The sequence below is a fragment of the Zootoca vivipara genome, chromosome 16, assembly GCF_963506605.1.
Source record: "Zootoca vivipara chromosome 16, rZooViv1.1, whole genome shotgun sequence".
Taxonomy (NCBI): Eukaryota; Metazoa; Chordata; class Lepidosauria; order Squamata; family Lacertidae; genus Zootoca; species Zootoca vivipara.
This window is the reverse complement of record NC_083291.1, coordinates 13881817-13904698: the sequence shown is the minus strand read 5'-3', so window position 1 is coordinate 13904698 and position 22882 is coordinate 13881817. Positions and strand designations below refer to the sequence as shown.

Sequence of the window (22882 nt, the reverse complement as noted above, 5' to 3'; positions counted from 1 at the left end):
TCACCCAACTGCAGCAATCCTGACAACTGCAACTCTGCTATTTGTATCTGAACTTGTTTTTTTGTTATTTTCACTAATAAGTGTGTTTTCTGTGCACTTTCCCCTAGCAGGCACATTTCTTGGCTGGAGAAGTGTGCTGCAAAATTCAGAAAAGTGTGAATTTCAAAGCATAACTTTGTTGGGGTGTCTTTTTTTACTCAGTGCTTCTGGAGAACAGATTCTGCTTGTCCATTTCCCTTTCTATCTCTATGGGGGGAACAAGCTAGAAAAATTTACAGAATGAGCCTGGAGTGACACTGAAGTCACCTGTCTTGTCCTAGCTATGGCAGCAGGTTTATTTCTGCACATGGCCAGCTAAGCAAAGTTCCACAGAAAGGTAACAACATCTGGCCTATGAGAGGAGTTATTGCCGGTGAACTTTCCCGAGAGTCTTTCTTAAAAGCTGACAGCTCCATTTGGTCCTGTGGTCTCCCAGAGGAAATAAGACATTAATAATGCTCTAGCCTACCGATTAAATCCCCTAACTTGCCAGGAGCCTTCACACTTCCGCCTCCAAGAATAGAGCAGCAGTGGCTGCGCCCCCCCCCCCCCCGCCACAGAATCCAAATTGCTACAACTCCAGATCTGAAAGGCATTGCCAGAGGCATCAGCTGTAAAGGGGAACGAGGCATTGGCTCTGCCGCCTGCCTTTCCCCAGCTGCCTCCCCAAGGCAACACAGATTTCACAGCAAAAGCAGATTTCTGCTTCAGCAGCTAGCTCAGCTGTGGAAACCAGGAAAGGAAGGAAATGCGGAATGAAGAGTCAGGAGGGGCAAGGCGGGTAAGTGTCCGGAGAAACAAAGAACACAGCAGGAAAAGGGGCTAACATGATGGGTTGGAGTCTTTCAAACCTATGGACAGGCTCACATACAGTGAGGGGGGGGAAAAAGTATTTCCCCCCCCCCTGCTAAATTTGCCCGTTTGCCCTCTGACGAAGAAATGACCAGTCCATAATTTTAAAGGTAGGTTTATTGTAGCTGTGAGAGACAGAATAACAACAGGGAAAACCCCATAAACCCAGAAGACAAAAGTCAGAGATTGATGTGGGAATTCCTCACTGTGTGAGGAAAACCTTACAATGGATTTGCCCTAATCCCAGGAAGTACATGGAGTCCAGGGAACTTCAACAGTTGTATTTATTTATGAACGACGGAAAGGCAACTGAGCCTAGCAGATAGAACCTGCTAACCAGGCAAGAGGTAAGGTTCCCAGCAGTTCCCCCCTGAGGTATGAAGGGAACCACCCTCAAGAGAAAAGAGGGGAGTAATAAATGTATTAACAACACCACACCAGGCATGTCTCCTAAAGAGACTGCAATCACAAAAGTTAAAGGGGTGTTCCCCCTCTGCTCCACTTGTCTACAGTGGATCTTCCCAGGCAACTCTGACAATTGTAGCTCTGTTTTTTTAGCAAAAAACACAGAATTTGGGGGAGTTGATAGGGCCAACCCAGACTTCTTTGCTGCACAGCAAAGGGGCATTTTCCCCTCCCCTCCCCCTTAATCTTCTGCCTTGATCAGCATGAACACTTGGGTTACAGATACAGTGCTGGGTGTACTGCTCTGTCAAGTCTGCTAGCAAGAGGTTATTATTGCAGCATTGGACTTTTCCCAGGGCAAATTGCTGGCAGTAAGGCAACCCGCACACCACTCAGAAGCCAGTCCCACTCTGCTCAACTGGGCTTTTGCCCAGAAAAGCATGCGCAGGACTCTAACCTAGGTATGTCATCTAACAGTTAAAATGAACACTCAACATTTTCCCAGGAATGCCAAGCTTTGTATCTCTATCCACCCTGCAGCTCAGGCTCCCTTTAGTCAAAGAGCCTATTGTGGCTTGCCATTATGAGCGAGCTCTTTCAGATAGCATCATTTCTGAAGTCCGTGTTCTCAATTACCTAAGATTCTTTTTGTGGCTACAACAAAGGCATATTGGAAGCGAACAATTAATATTCAGGCTCTCAAAAATCCTTTCAGTTTCATGCACTGAAAGCGGGAGCCTTGAGGTGCAGGAGCTATAAATGCAACTGTTGGTAACCCTTCAATTGCCTTTCCATGGGTCACTTTGCTTCACATTCTGTACTTGCTAGTTATCAGTCATCTAAAGCCTGGCTAGCAGGATTACCTGTATCACATGGGGAAATGATAAAAAGGGTACGTGGAACAAGTGTGGGCAGGAGGAGGGGAATAATGGTTCACATACAATGGTCGTGCTTTTGTAGTTCAATTTGTTCTTTTCCAGCTACAATCAATACACACGTTCTTCACCTTAGGTCCTGCCTCTTCTTTAAAGAAACAGGCATGGGAAGACTGTATAAATAATAATAATAACAATAATTTATTTATTTATACCCCGCCCATCTGGCTGGGTTTCCCCAGCCACTCTGGGCGGCTTACAACAGAAGAATAAAATAATCGATTAAAGATTAAAAGCCTCCCTAAACAGGGCTGCCTTTAGATGTCCTCTAAAAGCCTGGTAGCTGTTTTTCTCTTTGACATCTGATGGGAGGGGCGTTCCTCCGGGCATCACAGGTTTAAGAACTGGAATGGGTTCAGAGGAGGGCAACAGAGATGGCCAGCAATATGGAAAACAAGGAAAGGCTGGAGGAACTGGGCGTGTTCCGCTTTGGGAAGGCTGGGGAAGGAGCGGATAGCATTCTTTCAAACACCTGAGGGCTGCCATGTAGCAGAGGGCAAAGACAGGCTTGTTGCTGCCTCAAAAGCATGGGGCTAGCTCTCCATGGGTTTAAGTCACTGGAGGTTAGATTCCAGTTAAATAGGAGACGTTTGTGTTTGGCAATGGAACCAATTGCCTAGAGCAGGCACCCCCAAACTGCAGCCCTCCAGATGTTTTGGCCTACAAATCCCATGATCTCTAGCTAACAGGACCAGTGGTTGGGGAAGATAGGAATTGTTGTCCAAAACATATGGAGGGCCGAAGTTTGGGGATGCCTGGGCCTAGAGGGTTGGTGGGCTCTCTTTCACTGGAGATGAAAGGAAGGGGAGCCTATACCCCTCCAGCATCAGAGCTAGTATGATCAGAAGCAAGAGTGCACTATTGCATTCATATTCTGCTTGTGGCTTCCCATGGGCCACTGCGGGCTAGACGAGCCTTTGGTCTGATCAAGCAGAGATCTTTTAATGGTCTGCATCTACTGAGGGGTTTTCTCTCTCTATAGCATTAAAAAGAGGCAACGTCAGGGGAAACAACTGTGCAAAGCCAGGAACCTTTAAACAAAATTTTGTTTACACAGTGGTTACTCTCCCTTACAGGCCCCTGCTCACCCAATAGTTCATAGCTTCCTTAGCTCGGGGCATGGTGGACGGGGAGGGAATGCCATTGAAAGCTTTCAGAGAAAGGAAATAATACATCTCAACAGCTGGCAGGCATAAGAGCCAGATGTGATGCATGAACTCACATTCTCTAGAAAGAGAAAAAACCAGGAAGGGTTAAACTTTTCCCAGAAGTCATTTAAGTCCCCTCAGAAATTCGTTATCATTTAAAAGCCTTTAAGAAGAATGTTAAACACAATTGAAAGCTTCCAGTATCCAGAACAGTATCTTGTTTCCCTTTAAAACTTGAAGGGAAAAAATTATCCCAGCAGCTCTTACTGCACGCTTCCAATAAAGCGTAGCTGGCTTGCTGAATGCCCAAAATAATGACAGTCTGACTTCTATAATGCAGCCGTTCACTAGCTAGATCTAAGAATGGACACAGAAGGCCTCATTGTTATAGGCAGAATGTAACTCGACAGATGTTAGGAGGGGTATTGTGTAAACGAAAAGCCCTACAGTACTTTAAGAGACTAGCAAATTGTATTATGGACTAGAGTCATGAAAAAGCAAGGGCTAAGCAGTAAGGTGGAACAAAGCTTTTAACAGGGGGATTTTGCAAAGAGACAGACAGCCAATAGCTAGAAGAGCTTAAGATCTCTCTTTTTCATGGCACCGGTCATATGATAATAGGTGCACAGCTTCCCTGTTTTTCTTTCACTAACAGGTGAAATGATTTTGTATGCTTTCTGGCCATGGATGTGGATTTCTCCAAGTTGCGTCCTCCTTTATGTATTCACCCTGTTTCAAATTAAAAGGAAATGCCAAAGATATGGTGTTTTCTTTACATATTCCATAAACCCTCCAAGACAACTATTGTCCTATGTTACAGTTCCCTATTGTTTGTAATTTGTTTTATTGTTTTCATACATTATCTGGTTTCATTACTGGTCACCAGCTTTAAGTTGCAAAGCCTTCTATGTGCTTCATAGAGATATTGGGCTCAGATCCAAACCGAGAGTGTTCTGCTCTCAGCCTCAACCTGCCAATTTACACCCAAGGCCAGCCAACCCTCTGGAGCAGCCCTGCAAGATGCAAAAGGGACCTCCTTGAGACGCACCCACTCGTGGGGAAGCACTTTCCACACAGGCACATCAAGGTTGCATCCCAACTATGTTATTGGATCCCAGCATTGCCTCTCCTTGGCATTCTTCCAGAAACAAGTGCAAACTTTTAGCTAGGTGGGCTTTTAATGTTGGGATAGCACAAAGTGGCCCCAACTGCAGCATGGCTTTTTATGGTTGCAGATTGAAGATATGGGTCCTTGATGTGCCAGGCTTTACAATATATATATGCAATTCTCCTTAGCAGAGCCTACAGTGGAACCTCGATTTACAAACACCTTGGTTTACGAATTTTCGGTTTACGAACGATTGTAACCCGGAAGTAAACCGAGGTTTCCGAGGCCTATGGAGGCCTCCGAAAAGGCCTGAAGACTGGGTCGCAGTTGTGGAGGCGCTCCCATGGCTCCACGAAGGCCCGGCCTCCGTGGAGGCATTGTGATTGTGGAAGAGCCCCCATCCAAACAATGACTATCATCAGCCCAGGTAAGAAATAAATGTTGATTTTTTTTTTCACCTAAACTAATTTTTTTCACCTAAAATACTGTCTGATTTATTTTATAGTACAGTACATTGATTATTGCCTTCATTTTATGGATCAATGGCCTCATTAGACAGTAAAATTCATGTTAAATTGCTGTTTTCCATCGTCTGGAACGGATTAATCCACTTTCCATTACTTTTAATGGGAAAGTTCGCTTCTGGTTAAGTACGCTTCAGTTCAAGTACAGACTTCCGGAACCAACTGTGGTTGTAAACCGAGGTACCACTGTACTAAGAATGAATTATAACCAACTTGGCTACTAAATGCACCTCTAAAGACAACTCTTCCCCCCACCCTCACCCCCCAAAAGCATACTGGCTGTTTGAATGGCTGCTTCTAAAATCTCTGTATTAGCGAGAAAAAATTCTTTTTCAAAAGCTAGTGAACTGTAGTTCATTTCATATCTTTCCCAGTCACCTTTCTCCCTAGCATAAAAGGAAGATGTCTGGATATTCAAATACCAATTCAACTACAGCAGTCATTGAGTGGCTTTAGGCAAGGTGTCATTATACTTTATTTAGAAATTACCTAACAGGTCTCTAGGTGCTGTGTACAACAAAAAATTAACAAAAATTATAGGACTCTGCCAGCAGGCTTATACTCTTCTCTTTCTGCCAAACCTTAGTAGAATGTTTTGCACCCTCCTTAAACTATCCCACCCCCTTAAAGATAACCATATGTTCTTCAGCCCTTTTCTCTGCATCATGGACTTGTAAAGATAATACATGTTTGCTCCTTTGAAACCTCAGTTATGCTGTGACTTCCTTGAGATGCAACAACATAAAACCCCACAGCATTTCACCTGATGCTTAAATCAGAACGTAGATAAATGCCCAACTATGGAGGCCACAGAATTAGAACAGGAGCTGGCACGAATGCACACAAGCAATTGAAAAAGGTACACTAGGTCTTGGTCTTCTAATGAAACAGTCACACACATGTTGTATATGAAAAGCCTTTAAAAGGATGTAATGGAGAGAGAGAGAGAGAGAGAGAGAGAGAGAGAGAGAGAGAGAGGCAATAAATAGATTTACTTTCTCAAAACATTTGATTGTATTCAAAATTTATTTTTAAACAAAAAACAAGACAATGATTTTAAATAAACATGGTATTCTTAACATGTTGACAGACAGTTTAAATTAGCCATTGTGAACCATTGCTCTGTTCTGTCACAGTGCCGTACTACAATATTTTCAAAGTATTTCCATTTCATAATCAACCTGGATTTCTTATATAAGAAATCAAGTTGTTCATTTGAGTGAAGCATCAGTTTCCTTTAATTATAAAGGTTTCACTAATGCAAACACACATATACACACACGCACACCTATTTGACACAATTCTTCATAGTGACAACACACACACACACACACACACACACACACACACACACACACAGAAGTCTGTCAGGCCTTTTTGGTTTTTCTGTTACACTGCTGACATGGTGATTAGCATCAAGCTAGACCAGCTAAGCTTCACTTTAGCAGTATAATGGATGGCATCAACCAAACTTCACACAAAATAACCCCACACAAACGTTATAAGCAAAATTAATCAAGACAACAGTGATAAAACAATGAAGATGACAAAAACGCAACTTGAGTGGGTCATAACCAGACTAAGTTTGCTGTGTGCAGCCTTCCTCGGGAATTTCTTCCCAATTCACATGTAAATAATGGAACACACATTAAAAAGCCTCTGTTCGTGGAAATAAGATGCCCTTCAAAACATATTATGTAATGTCATAAGGCAAATAAAGAGAATGCAGGATGAAAGGTGTTGGTCTAGGGAATGTTTCATAGGATCTGTCTACACACAAACATGCGTGTTCACACACGCACATTATTATATTACACAGTATGTGTACAGGACAATTAAATGGACTGGCTCAGTAAACTGGAAAAAAATGTACTTCTATAAATGCTCAGAGTTATTGCTAATATGCTACAGAGTAAGCTCTTTGTCACAGAAGTACCAAAACTTAGGATTTAAAGCTGCCATACTGGAATACGCGTACTTTTATGGTGACAGCATGCCATGTCCATTTGAAGGAAAAAGCAACATAAATACGGTTATAAAAAGAAAACAAAGGCTTATGTTGTGCCCCTCTCCATTTTGCTTTGCAACCAGAGTCTGTTTTAAACAAGTCCAGTTCACCACATTAAAGGCTACCCCACAGTGAAAAACAAACCAACAGGAGGAAACAGGATAAGAGACAGCATGCATTTACAACTTGCTTATAACCTAGTCTTTTCAGTTGTTACAACTTGAATATAAAAAAAAAAACAATTGAGAGACCAGATTAACTAAAGGAAGAAAAAAAGCCTAGAGCGGACCTAGTTTGATAGTTAAAGCTTACCATTCCATATCAGTAACAGCAAACTCATCTTGCATTTTAATATACTGACAAGTATCTATTGCAATCAGAGATTTAAGGATGACTAGTGTAAGAGAGAGACCTATGCCCACTTAAAAAGATACTAAATACCTGCATCATGAAATTACATTCTTAAGAAGACATAGTTTGTAAGAAAATAGCTCGTATGTGAAATGTTTCTGAAATGCATTCCCCCTCTCCCCATAACTATCAAACATTCACTCACACAAAAACAAAAAGAAAAACCACCCTTTTAAAAAAAAGTCAAAATGGGAATGAAGGAGATTAGCTTGGCTAATTACAGCACAGTGATTAAAAATGGTTCAAGACAGAACCAATTAGAGTTGGCCAAAAAGATGCCCTCTAGGCATAGCTAACCATTAATTCATCCCACCCACAACATCAAACTCTGTCCACTTTTGGCTCATTGCAGCGAGACCAAAGTTGTTTAATATATATCTATATACATACACACACATAGATACAAATTTCCAGCTTCAACTTGTAAGGCCTAGTTACCTATTTATACTTGCTCCGCAGCAACTACAAGAGGTAGGCATAGATCATCTAAAAGGCATCTCTCCTTGTGCCCCGCCACTTGTGCTTCCCAAAGCTAACTGCACTTACATAAAAATGCTGTTAGCCTTTCAGCGGATAAAATCCAGTGGACAGAAGGCCCTTGGGGACAGAGTCATAGCTGCGCTCTTGCACAGCTCCCTTGCATTTCCAGGGGACTAGTGTAGAACTTATTCCCAGTGGATTATGTCCTTTGATTAACAGAGAGTAGCTTTTACTATACTGAAGGATACTGTCTTTAGAACTTGCTGCAGAACATTCCCAAGCAAAATGAGTCCTGAAACCAATTCTCTTGATTTGATTTTGTACATAAAAACAAGATACCATTTGGCCAAGACTACAGATGTACTTTTTCACAGATGCAAGTGCCATGCAAAATAAATTAAAGAACAGATATGAAAACATACAGGTAATAAAACTATTGAAGGTAGATTTTTTAAAAGCATCTTATATAAACATAATTTATAATACTTTCTTTTTTTCTCCTTTTTATTTTCTCGAAACACACAGTCACAAAGCTGTGGCTATACATCCAGAATTTCCTCTGCTGTGCCCCCACAGCGTAATCTGTAGCGTCCTGTCCTCCAGCTAATAGTAGGATCCCACAAGGCAGATAGGAAAATGTATATTGTCATAGACTCTCTGATGAACCATGCCACCGCATAGTCAAGTTTTGAAAAACACAGAGCACCGCCCTGGGGAATAGACAAACAGATGTTCACATTTAGTGACGATGCCAACAATTAAAATAAATAATTATTTAATGAACATAACTAAATCAAAAAGAACATTACTTTAACACAGAAAAACTTAAGCAATTGCTCTTTAGCTCTGCAACACTATGGTGCCACAATTCCATGCAAAACCCAAGCTAACACTTGAGAAACATAGGCTGGTTCACACATCACACTAAGCCAAACCACGGCACAGTGTGAACACATGGGCTCTGGAAGAGACTACAATCATAGAATTGTAGAGTTGGAAGGGACCCAGATGGTCATCTAGTGCAATGCAGGAATCTCAACTAAAGCATCCATGACAGATGGGCATCCAACCTCTGCTTAAAAGCCTCCAAGGGAAAAGAGTCCACCACCTCCCGAGGGAGACCATTCCACTGTCAAATAGCTATTACTATGAGATGGTTCTTCCTGATGTTTAGTCAGAATCTCCTTTGTTTTAACTGGAATCCTTTGGATCGGGTCCTAGCCTCCAGGGTGGAGAAAACAAGTTTGCTCCATCTTCCATGTGACAGCCCTTGAGATATCTGAAGATGCTATCATCTCTCTTCTCAGATTCCTCTTTCCCAGGCTAAACGTACCAAACTCCCTCAACCATTCCTCATAAGGTTTCCAGACCCTTGATTATCTTGGTTGTCCTCCTCTCCACACATTCCAGCTTGTCAATATCCTTCTTAAATTGTGGTGCCCAAAATTGGACACAGTGCTCCAGGTGTGGTCTGATCAAGTGAATATAGAGTGGTACTATTAATTCCCTTAACACCACACTAGACACTAGACTTCTGTTGATGAAGCCTAGAATAGCAGTAGCTATTGACTCATGTTAAGCCTGCTAGATACTTTTCACATTTGCTACTAGCAAGCCAGGTGCCCCCCCCCATCCTATATTGGACACACTGTCTTCCGTGGCCATTCTACTGCCACACTGTTATGGCATGGCTTAATATGCTGTCTGAACTTGTCTGCCGGACAAACTATATGCTGTAACCCATACGATAAATTTTGGCTACATATCATAGTTACTCTGGAGAACAGTAAACCAGGAGCTTAAATTTGGTTGACACACTAAGACAATCCATGGCTGCACAGCAACAGAATGGCAGCGGAGGATAGCAGCCGCAATTTCTCTCCCAGATCACACACACTGACTTGTTTGCAGTAGGCTATGGTTTGACTGAGCATGACATGCAAATCAGGCTAAACTCAATTGGATAAGCAATCTTTCCAAGGGCATACATGCATTTCATAATTGATGTTTACTGATTCTCCTTAGGAATAGGTTTTTCTAGTTCAGAACTGTTCACTCGAGTTGAGAAGGTCTTCAAAATGCTAAACACTAGTCTTTCAATCCTGCTACCAGAGATTCCTCTCAATTGGTGATAAAAGAAACTGAATTTGGGACCTTCTGCATGTACAGTACTCAGAAGTAGAAGGACTAGAGAAAGTAGCTGAAGAAGAAATGAAGCTTCACAAAACTGTGTCAGAACTGACATCCCAGAGGGGTATTGGCATAAAGAAGGTATTATGCTTGCAACACTGTTTCAGTGAGGCCTGCCAGCAAATTAGTTTATCACTCTTGAAGTTTAAATATAATCTTGCCTGTCTAATGAGCATACCATTTGGTCAGCCAGCCAATTCATTCAGTGAAAGCGTTAATTACATAAGAGGCTGCCAGCACAGTTTCCTCCAAGTGATGTCAGAATACAGCTCTCATTACCTCTATACACAGCTATTTACAATACGGCTTCTAATCAGGATGAAAAAGTTCTAACACATTTTTGGAAAGTTATGTCAATGATTTCAGTTAATTTAGAACAGTACAGAAGTTAAATATAACACTCTGATCAATTCAACTTACCTGGACACCCCTGAGTTGAATGTAGTCAAATATAAACCATGCCAAACAGTGACACATAAAAAACACCATTATATCCCATTTGAACACATGGTGAACTGCCCATCCAATTATCAAGCTTGCAACAAAGCACTCCGATATTGGCTCACAGATTATTGTGGCTGGAACCATGTTGATCCGTAGCTTGGCCCATCTAAAATTAAAAGGGGGGAAATGTATTTTAAACCTGACAATACATGTCAAGTTATATTAACAAGATGCTATTTTATTTAAGATCATTTATAGAATACCTTTCTATTGCAAATACCAAGGTTGTTAACAAAATAAAATCAACACAGTGCAGCGATATACAAACATATTCAAAGTTCAGTAGCGTTGGTATGAATGCCCAGTGCCCGGAAATGTCTGCGTGAAGAGTTAAGATTTTTACCAGCCAGCAGAACACCTGCACCTTATTTCCCCATTGCATTTCTGTGTTTGGGGACTGAAGGTGAGAGCTAACCTAGTCTTTGGCATGCGCAACACAAAAAATAACTGGGATGTGGAGACAAGCCAGGGAAAATGCTAGTACAGACTGCTAAACAAGTGAAGGAAAAACAGCTGGAATTCTACCACTTTGAGCATACAAAGGAATCAATATGGAAGGAGAGCTACTACAGTATTTGAAAGTTGTTGTACTGCACTTTGAACAGATCTTAAGAATGAACATTGTCTTTTTGAATGCCAATGTAACATAGGAGGAAGTGAGAATAATAATTGAAGAACCAACAAGAGACAAATGCCCTGGTTTTTTTTTGTTTAATAACTGTTAAAAAGGCTGAAATTCTACACACACTTTCTTGAGAAAAATTCCCACTGAACACAGTGGGACTTGCTTTCAAGAATATTTATTCTATTTAGAAGACTTCTTATAAAATAATTTATCCAGGAGGAGCATAAAAAACCCACTATAATAAAATCACAGTCAACATAAATACCCAAATGCAAAACTGGCACAATAAACCCAGCAAACAATACTATATAGAGAGTACAAAGATAAAACAGCTCTCAAATACCTATGTACACAAAACCACCAACAGTAGCACAGGATTTAACACAGCATCAAAAAGATGTTAATGCGGGTACCAGCCAAGCTTCTCTAGAGAACACATTTCAGAGTTGTAAGGCCATCATCAAAATGCCTTCTTTTTTCTGTCCATCCTCTGAGCTTCAGATTGAGAGAGGATACAGAAGGGTCTTTGCACTACAGGTAGGTACATACAGGAAGTACTGAGTTCCCAAACAGTGCAGGGCTTTATAGGTCCAAACCGGCACATAAACTAGGCCCAGAAATGAATCTGAAGCAAGCGCAGGCAAGAAAGGACCAGTGAGTTGCATTCATCATGCCTGCTCACAGGTAACATGCTCACTACCATATTTTGCACCAGCCGAAGTTCCATATAATACATTACAGCAATCCAAGTCATTACCAAATCATGCATGGTGACAGGAATCCACCCCTAAATAGGCTTCAAGCCAGGATACCAGCCTAAGATGCAGGGCTGGCTCTAAGGCAAGGCTGGGTGGCGCAATGCAGCGGGCCGCCGGGGGGGGGCGTTGTGCGGCTGTGCCCACGGCAGCCACGCGGCGCCCGCCAGACAGCCGCACTGGGAAACGGGGCTGGGGGGTGCCAGAGGGACATTCGCACCACGGCACCAGATACGCTTAAGACGGCCCTGGTAAGATGATACTTGAGCCTCTAATGACAATGCTGGACATTTCAGAGAGGGTACAACTCCTCCAGAAGAGGTTGAATCCCACTCATGTTGAGTGGGAAGCCCTTAATTTATCATGGATGAAAGCATCATTATTGATTAAGATGTGTTTCACTCCTAAGTAGCTGCATGACCCAAACACTTTCTCAAGGTAGACATTTATAAAACAGATGCTTTCCCCATTTTATATTTGAAAAGCCTCATCTCTTTTGAAAATAAGAGGATTGAGAAGAGTGTCCTTTAACTTATTTCTCTCTCTCTCTCTCTCTCTGCTTTAAGCTGATTCATTTCTATACAGTGAGACTTTGCAGGATGGCATAGGTATATATCCACTTTTTTCAAATGAAAATACCATTCTGGCTATGTAAGGACTGGCACTGTCTCCTAATCAGTGATAAAAGAGAAAATGGTCATTATGATACAGCATAACCATCTACAAATTAGGTTAAAATGGATTAAGATAGATTTTTTAAAGAGAGATCCAATATTATACCCTGTTTCTCATATTTTAAGACATACCCATAAAATAAGCCATAGCAGGATTTTTAAGCATTCAAGGAATATAAGCCATACCCCGAAAATAAGACATAGTGATAGGCGCAGCAGCAATGCCAGCCGCGGCAGGAGGAGGAGGAAAAAAAATAAGACATCCCTTGAAAATAAGCCATAGTGTGTTTTTTTGAGGAAAAAATAAATATAAGAAGTGTCTTATGAGAAACACGGTATAATATATTTTTATTAAATATTTCTTGGTTTACAAAAGTATGTGCAATGTCTCTTTTTTAAAGTTACATTTTCTACAGTTTCATTTGTTGAGACATTATTGTTACATTAGGAAGAAAAGGGGGAAAGAAGTGGAGGGGGTATGGTGAGTGGGGGTGGGGGTGGGGTCGGGTGGCAGTGTTTCTAATTTACTTAATGTATGTGTAGGGGTTTGTGTCAACGTTGCTTGTGCCGGTTCTCTTTACTATTCCCTTGTGTTCCTTTTGAACAAGACATCAAATGTATTTACCCAAGATCTAGTAAACTAAGAAAACTGAAACTGATCACTTTGACAATGTCAATACATGTAGTAAGAGTGTGGAACAAAAACAAGGTTACTACCACTGTGTGAATCATTGTAATAGATCAGGCAGGATAAACTATTTAGAATAGATGACACCACCATCTATCAATGCACTTAATTGAAGAAGGCAGAGTTACCTAATCAAGAGATAAGTGATTTCCTCTGTTCTAATTCTTGAGACTTGTTTACAAAATAAACTAAACAAGGGCTCATTAATGAAACTGACTTGATTTATCATTAGTTTAATGACTGCTACAATTTTAATCACACTATATTGAAAAAGGTAAAAAAAAAAACCAGCAGGTTGTCAGTCGAAAATTGAAATCTGATTGTATTTATATGCCAATACCAAGCCTTCCCATACTCATGTAGCCATACCACCACTAATACATAATAGAAAAGTACTAACAGACTCAAGGTAACTCTGACTTATGCCCAAGTACAGAAAAATCTGCCAGGAAAAAGCTGAGGGGAATCTCAAAGACTAGCCCCATTCCTCCGAATATCAGTTGCTGGGAATCACAAGTGGGGAGAGCACTGTTGCACTCAGGTCCTGTTTGTGGGCCTTCCCATAGCCACCTGGGGGACCACTGTGAGAAAAGGATTATGTCAGGCTTTTGACCTGAACCAGCAGAGTTCTTATGTGTGTGGGGGGGGTTTGGGGGGAGTGGCAACTGGGTGGCTGGGAGGGACATCAATGGAAGAATTAAATAATTAAACGTAGCCAAGATCATACACAAGTCTTTCCACACACACACACACACACACACACACACACACACAAAATGGATTTAAAAAACGGATTTAAAAAACGATGACTGAACGATGACTGAGCTTGCTCAAGGAGCACAGAATGCTACCTTGTTTAGGAGGGGAAATAGGAATGTGGGGCAGGGAGAAGTGGCTGGAACCTTGAAGAGAAGCGCTCCATGCTACAAACAATTAAGTTTGTAATTATTTAATTAATGTTTCAGACAATCTCATGTTCTATATTGCTTTTAATGCTAACTCCTGCATAAAACGTGTGAAATAGTAAACTGGTATTTAGCACTGTTGCAGACGGGATCAAAACTATGACCTACAATTGAAGAAATAATAAAAAGAATAAGAAATAATAAAAAGAAAATGAAATAATAAAAAGTTCAAATTTTTACCTGATCATTCTGGATTGAAACTGGGAAATTGAATAGGAACCAGAGTTCTGCATTGCAACTTGTGTGGCCATTCCAAATTTCCAGCCCCTGAAAATGAATGCACACCAAGAATGTAACCAAGATACGTAACAGGCAACAGTTCTTGTGACCATTTTATTTCTGTACACTTGTCAAGGACAAACACTAAATTCGTTTACTGAATAAGTCTCTTAAATGTTTATTATAGGTGTTAGCAGTACTTCTGAATGTAGCTTACTACTCTACTACTAGGGGTATGCAAAGATCAGAAGATTCTACTTGTATCTCTAGTTTGGGGAAGCTGTCCAATTTGTTTTGCAGTCACTCTCTGTCCTTTCAGTTCAACTTATTATTCGGGACAGAATTAGATCTGTTAAAGATGAATTTGTTCTCATTCCCATTCACAATAACGGAGAATTTATAAAACAGCTATAACTTTTCTTTTCACAGAAGCAGATATAGTTTGCAAGTAGCAGCTTTTCCAAAGCAGATTTAATCTGTAAAGTTGTAAGTAGATACACCCAGGAATTTTCTGGTGAGCTCAGTTCAAAGTACTGATGATGGAATTGGGTTTGGCTAGGGAACCAGATGATTCTCTTCCCCCACCCTGTGGTCCAAACTTGATAGGTGGGTAAAGCCACTCACTTGCCAGTCACCTGACTTTTTTGAAATCAGTGTTTGTAAATGCGCAGCCTCACAAACTGCCTTTCAAAGCACTCTGCAAGTTTGCAGTGGTCTCCACAATTAGCTGATTGCAGTGGGTTTCGCAAGACCCAGCAAAGTGCTCTCCAAGACTCCATTGTGGAACACTTTATCAAGATGTGACATTCAGCTGATTGTTGAATGTTGTGAAACTAGTTTCAAAGCATTCTACAAAACCAATCATCTGATTGTATCACCTTCCACATGGGCACTTTGCACATGGCCTGGTGGGCCAGATAAGGCCTGCAGGCCAGAGGTTTCCCACCTCTGCTTTAAAGACATAGTTGTACCTTGGAAATCAAACAGAATCTGTTCCAGAAGTCCATTGAACTTCCAAAACGTTAAGAAACCAAAGTGTGGCTTCTGATTGGCTGCAGGAAGCTCCTGCAGCCAATGAGAAGTCACGGAAGCCCCGTTGGATGTTTGGTTTCCAAAAGAATATTATCAAACCAGAACAATCACTTCCAGGTTTGTGGCATTCAGGAGCCAAAACATCCGAGTACCAGGGTGTTCAGGATCCAAGGTACCGACTGTATCTTTTTTGAACTAAGTTAGATGAAAGAGTAACTTCACCTGTGTAAACTAGCCCATATGTTAATATCAGCTTTAGAGGCTCCAATTATAGGGCTGACAGAAACATCAATTTAAGCTGGCAGGCAGAAGAGAGAAAGTCTTTTCAGCTCTTGTTCCTTGGTTACAGAACTCCCTCCCTGCCGAATTATGAGGCCTCTTCTGTACAACTGTTTAAATGGGCTTTAAAAATGCATTTGCTTGTTTGTCTTGAAAGTTTTAATTGCTGCTGGTTTTGAAACTGTTGATATGTTTAAATTATTTTTATATGAACCAACCAGAACCATTTGGTACACTATTCAAGAGGTTCATAGAATTATAAAATCATAAGAGTCAGAAGGGACCCAAGGGTTGTCTAGTCCAACCCCCTGCAATGCAGGAAACTCAGCTATAGCATCCATGAGAGATGGCCAGAGGGTGAACTCTTTCTTATAAACAGGTTTAAAAGAATGATTCACTAGCTTCACTGAACATAGAACCTTTATTTAAATAGCTTACAGATTAGTATAATCAGTTTAGCATTATGTTGATGTGAGTCAATAATTACTCTTTCACTCCTTTTAACACTGGTAACTGTGCTCCATTGTACTACTTAGGCTTCAGAAGTCACTGGGTTGTGTTCAAACAAATCATATTCAACAGTAGACCTGCTGAAATCAATGGACAAGTTAATCACGGCTACTCATTTTAATGGGCCTACGCTTGAGAATGGATACAATCCAATAGGTATGAACCACACTAACATGAAGGCTGTGGGTTATGGCTGGGCTTGACTATGTATGCAAAGAAATTTAAGCAAAGCATGCAGTCAGCTTGAAATAATGTACTCCAAGGAGAACTTTATCTGAATATCATCTTACCTGTCAGCTATCGCTTTGGCCATAAAGTAATCCTCAGCAATGTACTGTGCAAAAGCTATAAGTCCTCCAGCCTGGTCCAATACATCTTTTCTCATCATGCAAGACATTCCGGTTACACATTTGAAACCAGTTACATGGGCAGAAATATATGTCCTTGGATGGGAAGTGCCAAAATATACCTGTTAAAAGAAAAAGGCAGGGCTAAGTAATCATCTATGGTTCTCCCCTCTCATGGCATTTTTCTTTAAGACTTGCATTCTTTGCTTACCAATCATTATGAATTTTAATCAGTGCATAAATAGATGCATCCTTAGTATGTAATTACCCTGTTTCTCCAAAAATAAGCCGTAGCCATAAAATAAGCCGTAGCAGGATTTTTAAGCATTCAAGGAATATAAGCCATACCCCGAAAATAAGACATAGTGATGGGTGCAGCAGCAATGCCGGCTATGGCAGGAGGAGGAGGGGAAAAATAAGACATCCCTTGAAAATAAGCCATAGTGTGGTTTGTTTGTGGGTTTTTTGGGGGGAGGAAAAATAAATATAAGACGGTGTCTTATTTTCGGAGAAACACGGTAGCATTATTAGCCATCTTGAAATTCTGCAACTGTTTGCAAAGTTTTGCTCTGAAAAGAAACATCTTACCCTTATTCAACCATTTATAGCTATAGTAACATCTGCTGCAAGCACTGCAGGAATCCCAAATGCAAATTTCCTTATTCAGGAAATTTCCTTCTAAGATCCATAAAGCTAGAGCATCAAAGATCTATCGCATGCTAAAATGGCAGGTATAGATCTACGAAGGTCAACATTATTCAGACAGGATAGAAGCTGTAGCACCTGCTACAGTAGCCTGAGCAGAATTTCTATAACAAGAGTTTTCTAGTAGAAAAAATGGAGAAGGATGACAAGGGATAAGATGAGGAAAAGAGGTGTGATTGATAGAGTTGGATGCAGACAAGGAAAGAAATGCCTCAAAATGTTTCTTTTCACTTAGTAACATTCATCTGAAATTACACTAAACAATACATTGTTTGACATAAAGTGTCAGGTCTGAAACAGGCATTCCATGGCAAAAAGTATTAAGACATAAAAGTTAGAACAGCAACACAAAAAGAACCGAAACATCAAATCAAGCAAGCCACAAATGCTCTGTGATTAGTCTTTGTTGTTTAGTCGTTTAGTCGTGTCCAACTCTTCGTGACCCCATGGACCATAGCACGGCAGGCAGCTAGCATTAGACTAGCTGCCGCTAAAGAAACTTTTGTTCCTTTACTGTTTCATGCCACTGCACATAAATTAAGTCTAGTATATTTGCCCCTGAGCAAAATCTCAGTCATGTCCACAAATATAATTCACCTAAAGGAAATGTTACAGGCTTTGTAGTACTAACTACCAGTAGATCAGAATTCAATAGGATATACTAATGGTCTCTCACGCCATATATTGCTTACACAAAAATACAGGCCACAGAAGAACAAAACAAACAACATGTGGACAAGAGAAAAAAGATGAATTCAAATGAATTTCTCACTTAAATGTTATTTGAAAGCCCAGATGAAAGGGCTGCTGCTATTATCCTTTTTCTATATGGAATTATAAGCAATAAAACATTTCAATGAGTTTGTTCTTCAACGATAACAAGTAATCTGGAATTCTGTTTCGGATTACAATAGAAGTGAAAGACCAAAAACCTGTTATCAGTCATGCACATTTTTCCTACGCAAATAGCAGTGTTTCTTCTATCCTTTTTGTGCTTGAAAATGTGACCAAGTCATGGAAATTAAGTATACAAAATAGGAGGAGTGGAATAATTTGGAAAGAAATGAAGAGGACAAAAAGAAACTCACCTGTTCTAGAGTGGCAGCAAAGCCCTGTCTATCTGCAACATAGGGCAGGCCATGGACCAGTCCAACTTTTTCAGTCATTTGATTGGCCATATCAGTTAGTGTATCTGGCGTTACTAAAAATGAAATGTGACTGTGGTTTACATCCATTTAAGTTTTTAAAAGCTTATGGATCTACATCCCAATTGTGTTTCTCAACTGGCAGAAAGCCTCTGTCCACAGAATGGTAAAGGAAGCCATTTTCAGCTATTCCCCATCCCTAAATTTGCTCTGAAGGGCATCCAACCCAATGCTGAGGATTTATTGGGGGGAGGGAGCTCAGGGGAGAAGGGAATTGCTTAAAGTGGCTTCCCTCCCCATTCTGCTGATGGAAGTTTTACCATCAGTTGAGCAACACCCTAGACACAATCCTTATATGTATGTTAAAATATTGGTCTTCTCAATAATATCTAAGTTTTCAAGCAGCAGTAGACTATTACATATTGTTTGCAAACTAATAACAGGAAATAGTGATAATTTCAAGAAATCCTTTACTCTTTGTTGGTTACAATATTCTGAATATGAGTATTAGGTTGAAATCACGGGGTGGGGGTGGGGAATACTAGAATCAGGGTTGGGACCTGGATCCTTACCTCCCCCCACCCACCTGTCAATCACCTGACAAAATAGTATCAGGCAACAACTTCAAAAGGGATCACTCTTGGCATCAACTACTGATCAGTGCCGACAGCATGCTGCTTCACAGGTATGCTGTCAGCACCAATCAGCTGACTGACAGTGCACATTTAAAGGACCTCTTTGAAGCCCATCCTCAGGCACAGTTTGGATTCAAACTGCATCTGCAGGCAGACATTTTCCTCTGTTTGCAAGCATGGTTTGAATCCAAATTACAGTTGCAAATGGACTTTAAGGCAAGCACTGATGATCAACTGATCTGTGGAACTTACAAAGCCCTGCTCTGCTTTTTGTAAGCACTGCCAATCGCTGATCAGCACCGCTTTAGCCCATGTTTCCATGTCTCTATCTGCCCACACCTCAAATCCAATATGACATCAGGTGTAGGGCAGGTAAGGAGGCATGTGGGCTGGTAGTCTGTCCCCCACTACAGTAGAAGATAAAGACAACCATGACAGACACTTCAATTTAAGAGTAAGAGGCAAACTCTAAAATTCAAATTCAACTGCTTAAAGTGTTGCTCAGGCCTAGGAGTGTTGGATCTAGAAGACTTTGTCAGATAGTTGGTTAAGTAATGTGTCTTCCAAAGATCTGGCCAGCCTGCTGACACCTACCATAATGAGATCTTTATTGAAGCAGCAATAGTAAGGTAAAGGGTAAAGGGACCCCTGACCATTAGGTCCAGTCGTGACCGACTCTGGGGTTGCACGCTCATCTCGCATTATTGGCCGAGGGAGCCGGCGTATAGCTTCCAGGTCATGTGGCCAGCATGACAAAGCTGCTTCTGGCAAACCAGAGCAGCACATGGAAACGCCGTTTACCTTCCCGCTGTAGCGGTTCCTATTTATCTACTTGCATTTTGACGTGCTTTCGAACTGCTAGGTTGGCAGGAGCTGGGACCAAGCAACGGGAGCTCACCCCGTCACAGGGATTCGAACCGCCGACCTTCTGATCAGCAAGCCCTAGGCTCAGTGGTTTAACCACATCGCCACTTGGGCCATAAAAAACATTTCACAAAATGCATCTGCTACACTAGATACAGCAAACGTAAGGTGCAAGATGTTCTACTCTAATGCCGATTCAAGAAAATATAGTTTTATTACTCAAGCTTCATCCAAATGTAATACATAGAGCAAAGCTGGCAGCAGAACTGTGAATTGAGAGAACTTATTTTCCATTTACATGCCATTCCTTATAATGCCTAAAGTCAAAGTACTCTAATCTTAACACAACTTCACATTGGAACCATGCTATTCCTGCTTTCCTCTACCCCTTTCTGTCTATGCCCTACTACTGACCAGTTACTTTGAAATCTGAATTCTAAATTCTGCTGTCTTTTTTTCCTGTTTTACTTTACTCTGTCAAATGCTATGTACATGGATAGTGTTCAAACAGCAGCAACATCTTTAAGAGCATGTAATTAGGAAACTTTTTTTAAAAAACCTACTACTGCTGATGGTACACACTTACCTCTTATACCACTATCACAGATCCATATGAGATCATACTTGGCAACTTCATACGCTGGCATTAAATTGTTAATCTTTGGGTTTATTCCAACCTTCTTCCCACCTGAAAAATAGAAAATTTTAGTTATTTGCACAAATCATGCTTATGTTTTCAGAATATACTGCTCAGTAGTGCAGTGAGGGCTGAAAACTACGGCTGAGGTTGGGAGCCCTCCTAAATTACCCCCTTGAGTGTGGCATATGGGGACAGCAGCAAACAGGCCCTGGATCAGCGGATCCTGCATCAGCAGCTCAGCTGACACTAGGGCCCACCAGGGCTACAGCATCCTTTTGTTCTCTCATAGTCAGAGGCAGCTGGTCAGCTATGTACAGTACAGAATTACAGGTGCTTGTTTCATTCTTTTTGCTTTAAAATATACCACCCTTTTCTGCAACAAAATGGTGCCTCTTCTCAGGTAAGCATATTTTGAACCAGGCAGTGCTTTTTTTCACCAGAAGCAAGTTCCAGGGAACCAAGCAAAGGGCCTTCTCAGTAGTGCCACCCCCCCCCCCCGTGGAATGCCCTCCTATCAGATGTCAAGGAAATAAACAACTATCTGACTTTTAGAAGACATCTGAAGGCAGCCCTGTTTAGGGAAGTTTGATGGTTTATTGTGCTTTTAATTCTGTTGGGAGCCACCTAGAGTGGCTGGGGAAACCCAGTCAGACGGGCGGGGTATAAATAATAAATTATTATTAAATTATTATTAGTACGTTTCCGAGCACAATTCAAAGTGTTGGTGCTGACCTTTAAAGCCCTAAATGGTGTCGGTCCAGTATACCTAAAGGAGCGTCTCCACCCCCATTGTTCTGCCCGGACACTGAGGTCCAGTACCAAGGGCCTTCTGGCGGTTCCCTCGTTGCGAGAAGCCAAGCTACAGGCAACCAGGCAGAGGGCCTTCTCGGTAGTGGCGCCCCACCCTGTGGAACGTGCCCCCCCCCCAGAAGTCAAAGAGAAAAACAACTACCAGATTTTTAGAAGACATCTGAAGGCAGCCCTGTTTAGGGAGGCTTTTAATGTTTAATAGATTATTTTATTTTTCTGTTGGAAGCCGCCCAGAGTGGCTGGGGAAACTCAGCCAGATGGTCGGGGTATAAATAATAAATAATAAATTATTACTATTACTACTACTACTACTACTACTACTACTACATTTCTGTAATGAAGATGGTGAGAACAGAAATGTTAAAACTGTGCTTCACAACCAAACTAATTAATATATACGGCTATCTAAACCACCACCACACAACAAAGCCATTAAGCCGCAGTTTAAAATTCCCTAGTTTCACCAGTGATACTACTTTGCAAACAAAAATGGGAATCAGTGATAGAGCTCTAGGATGTTTTCATAATCTGCAGACGTCTATGGATGCCTGCAGCAAGCAGCACAGAGACATAAGCATGGATAAGATAGCATCTCCCTAAGTGCATCCACATCTCTTAAATGGTGCTCCTGTACAAATCAAGCCCATCATCTTCTACAGTATTTACTAAACAGCTCAGTTGATAATACAATAAGCAATAAGGGGCACGGTCAACTTCTCTATTTTGCCACTAAGTGTATTTTGTTGGAAAGCTGAGAATAATATCATCCTTTATAGCAAACATGTTTGCAAACACTTTTGCTGCATTTCCACAGCTGATTTCCACATATACTTGCAAGACGTTTTACAAACGGAATGGTTAGAGAAGAGAAACTGCAGGTCAGGTTCCCCCCCTTTCCCTTTACAACAGAGAACTTGCTGATACAAAATTTAAAGAAAATTTAAAATTTAAAGAAAGCAGCCATTGTCAACACAGATCCAGAATGGTTACTGCTACATGGATGCTTTCCTGAAAACTCAATTTCTTTTAAAAATTGTTTTGTACTATTTTAATTATATAATTGTACTTTACTGTGAAATCTCACTGTGAAATGTCCTGGGATGTATTGAAGGATATATATTATACACATACAAAAATGGATGGATAAATAGGACATTCAAGCTATTTCCATTTGGAACAGTGTATGACAGGGATACATTTCAAAATGGTAGGAATCTTTTAATTCTAGATTTATATGGAAGGAGTCACCTGCACAGTGCTGTTTGAATTTGATTTACTGATCTTCAACTCTGCAGCAAGAATGCTTTACATACTTCTTGACCAGGCATTCCCAAACTTCGGCCCTCCAGATGTTTTGGACTACAATTCCCATCATCCCTGACCAC

General features: G+C 41.0%; 1 protein-coding gene across 1 annotated transcript in view; it reads right to left on the bottom strand.

Annotated features, from left to right (window-relative positions):
- Positions 1-615: 615 nt before the first annotated feature.
- UGCG (UDP-glucose ceramide glucosyltransferase) overlaps positions 616-22882 on the bottom strand; it is a 40787-nt gene continuing 18520 nt past the window's right edge. The window contains exons 4-9 of the mRNA XM_035140764.2: positions 20634-20735; positions 18492-18604; positions 16642-16820; positions 14492-14578; positions 10521-10710; positions 616-8620 (exon numbers count right to left, since the gene is read on the bottom strand). Coding sequence (XP_034996655.1) covers positions 8450-8620; positions 10521-10710; positions 14492-14578; positions 16642-16820; positions 18492-18604; positions 20634-20735 — 842 coding nt within the window. The 3' untranslated portion in view covers positions 616-8449. The remainder of the gene's footprint in view (positions 8621-10520; positions 10711-14491; positions 14579-16641; positions 16821-18491; positions 18605-20633; positions 20736-22882) is intronic.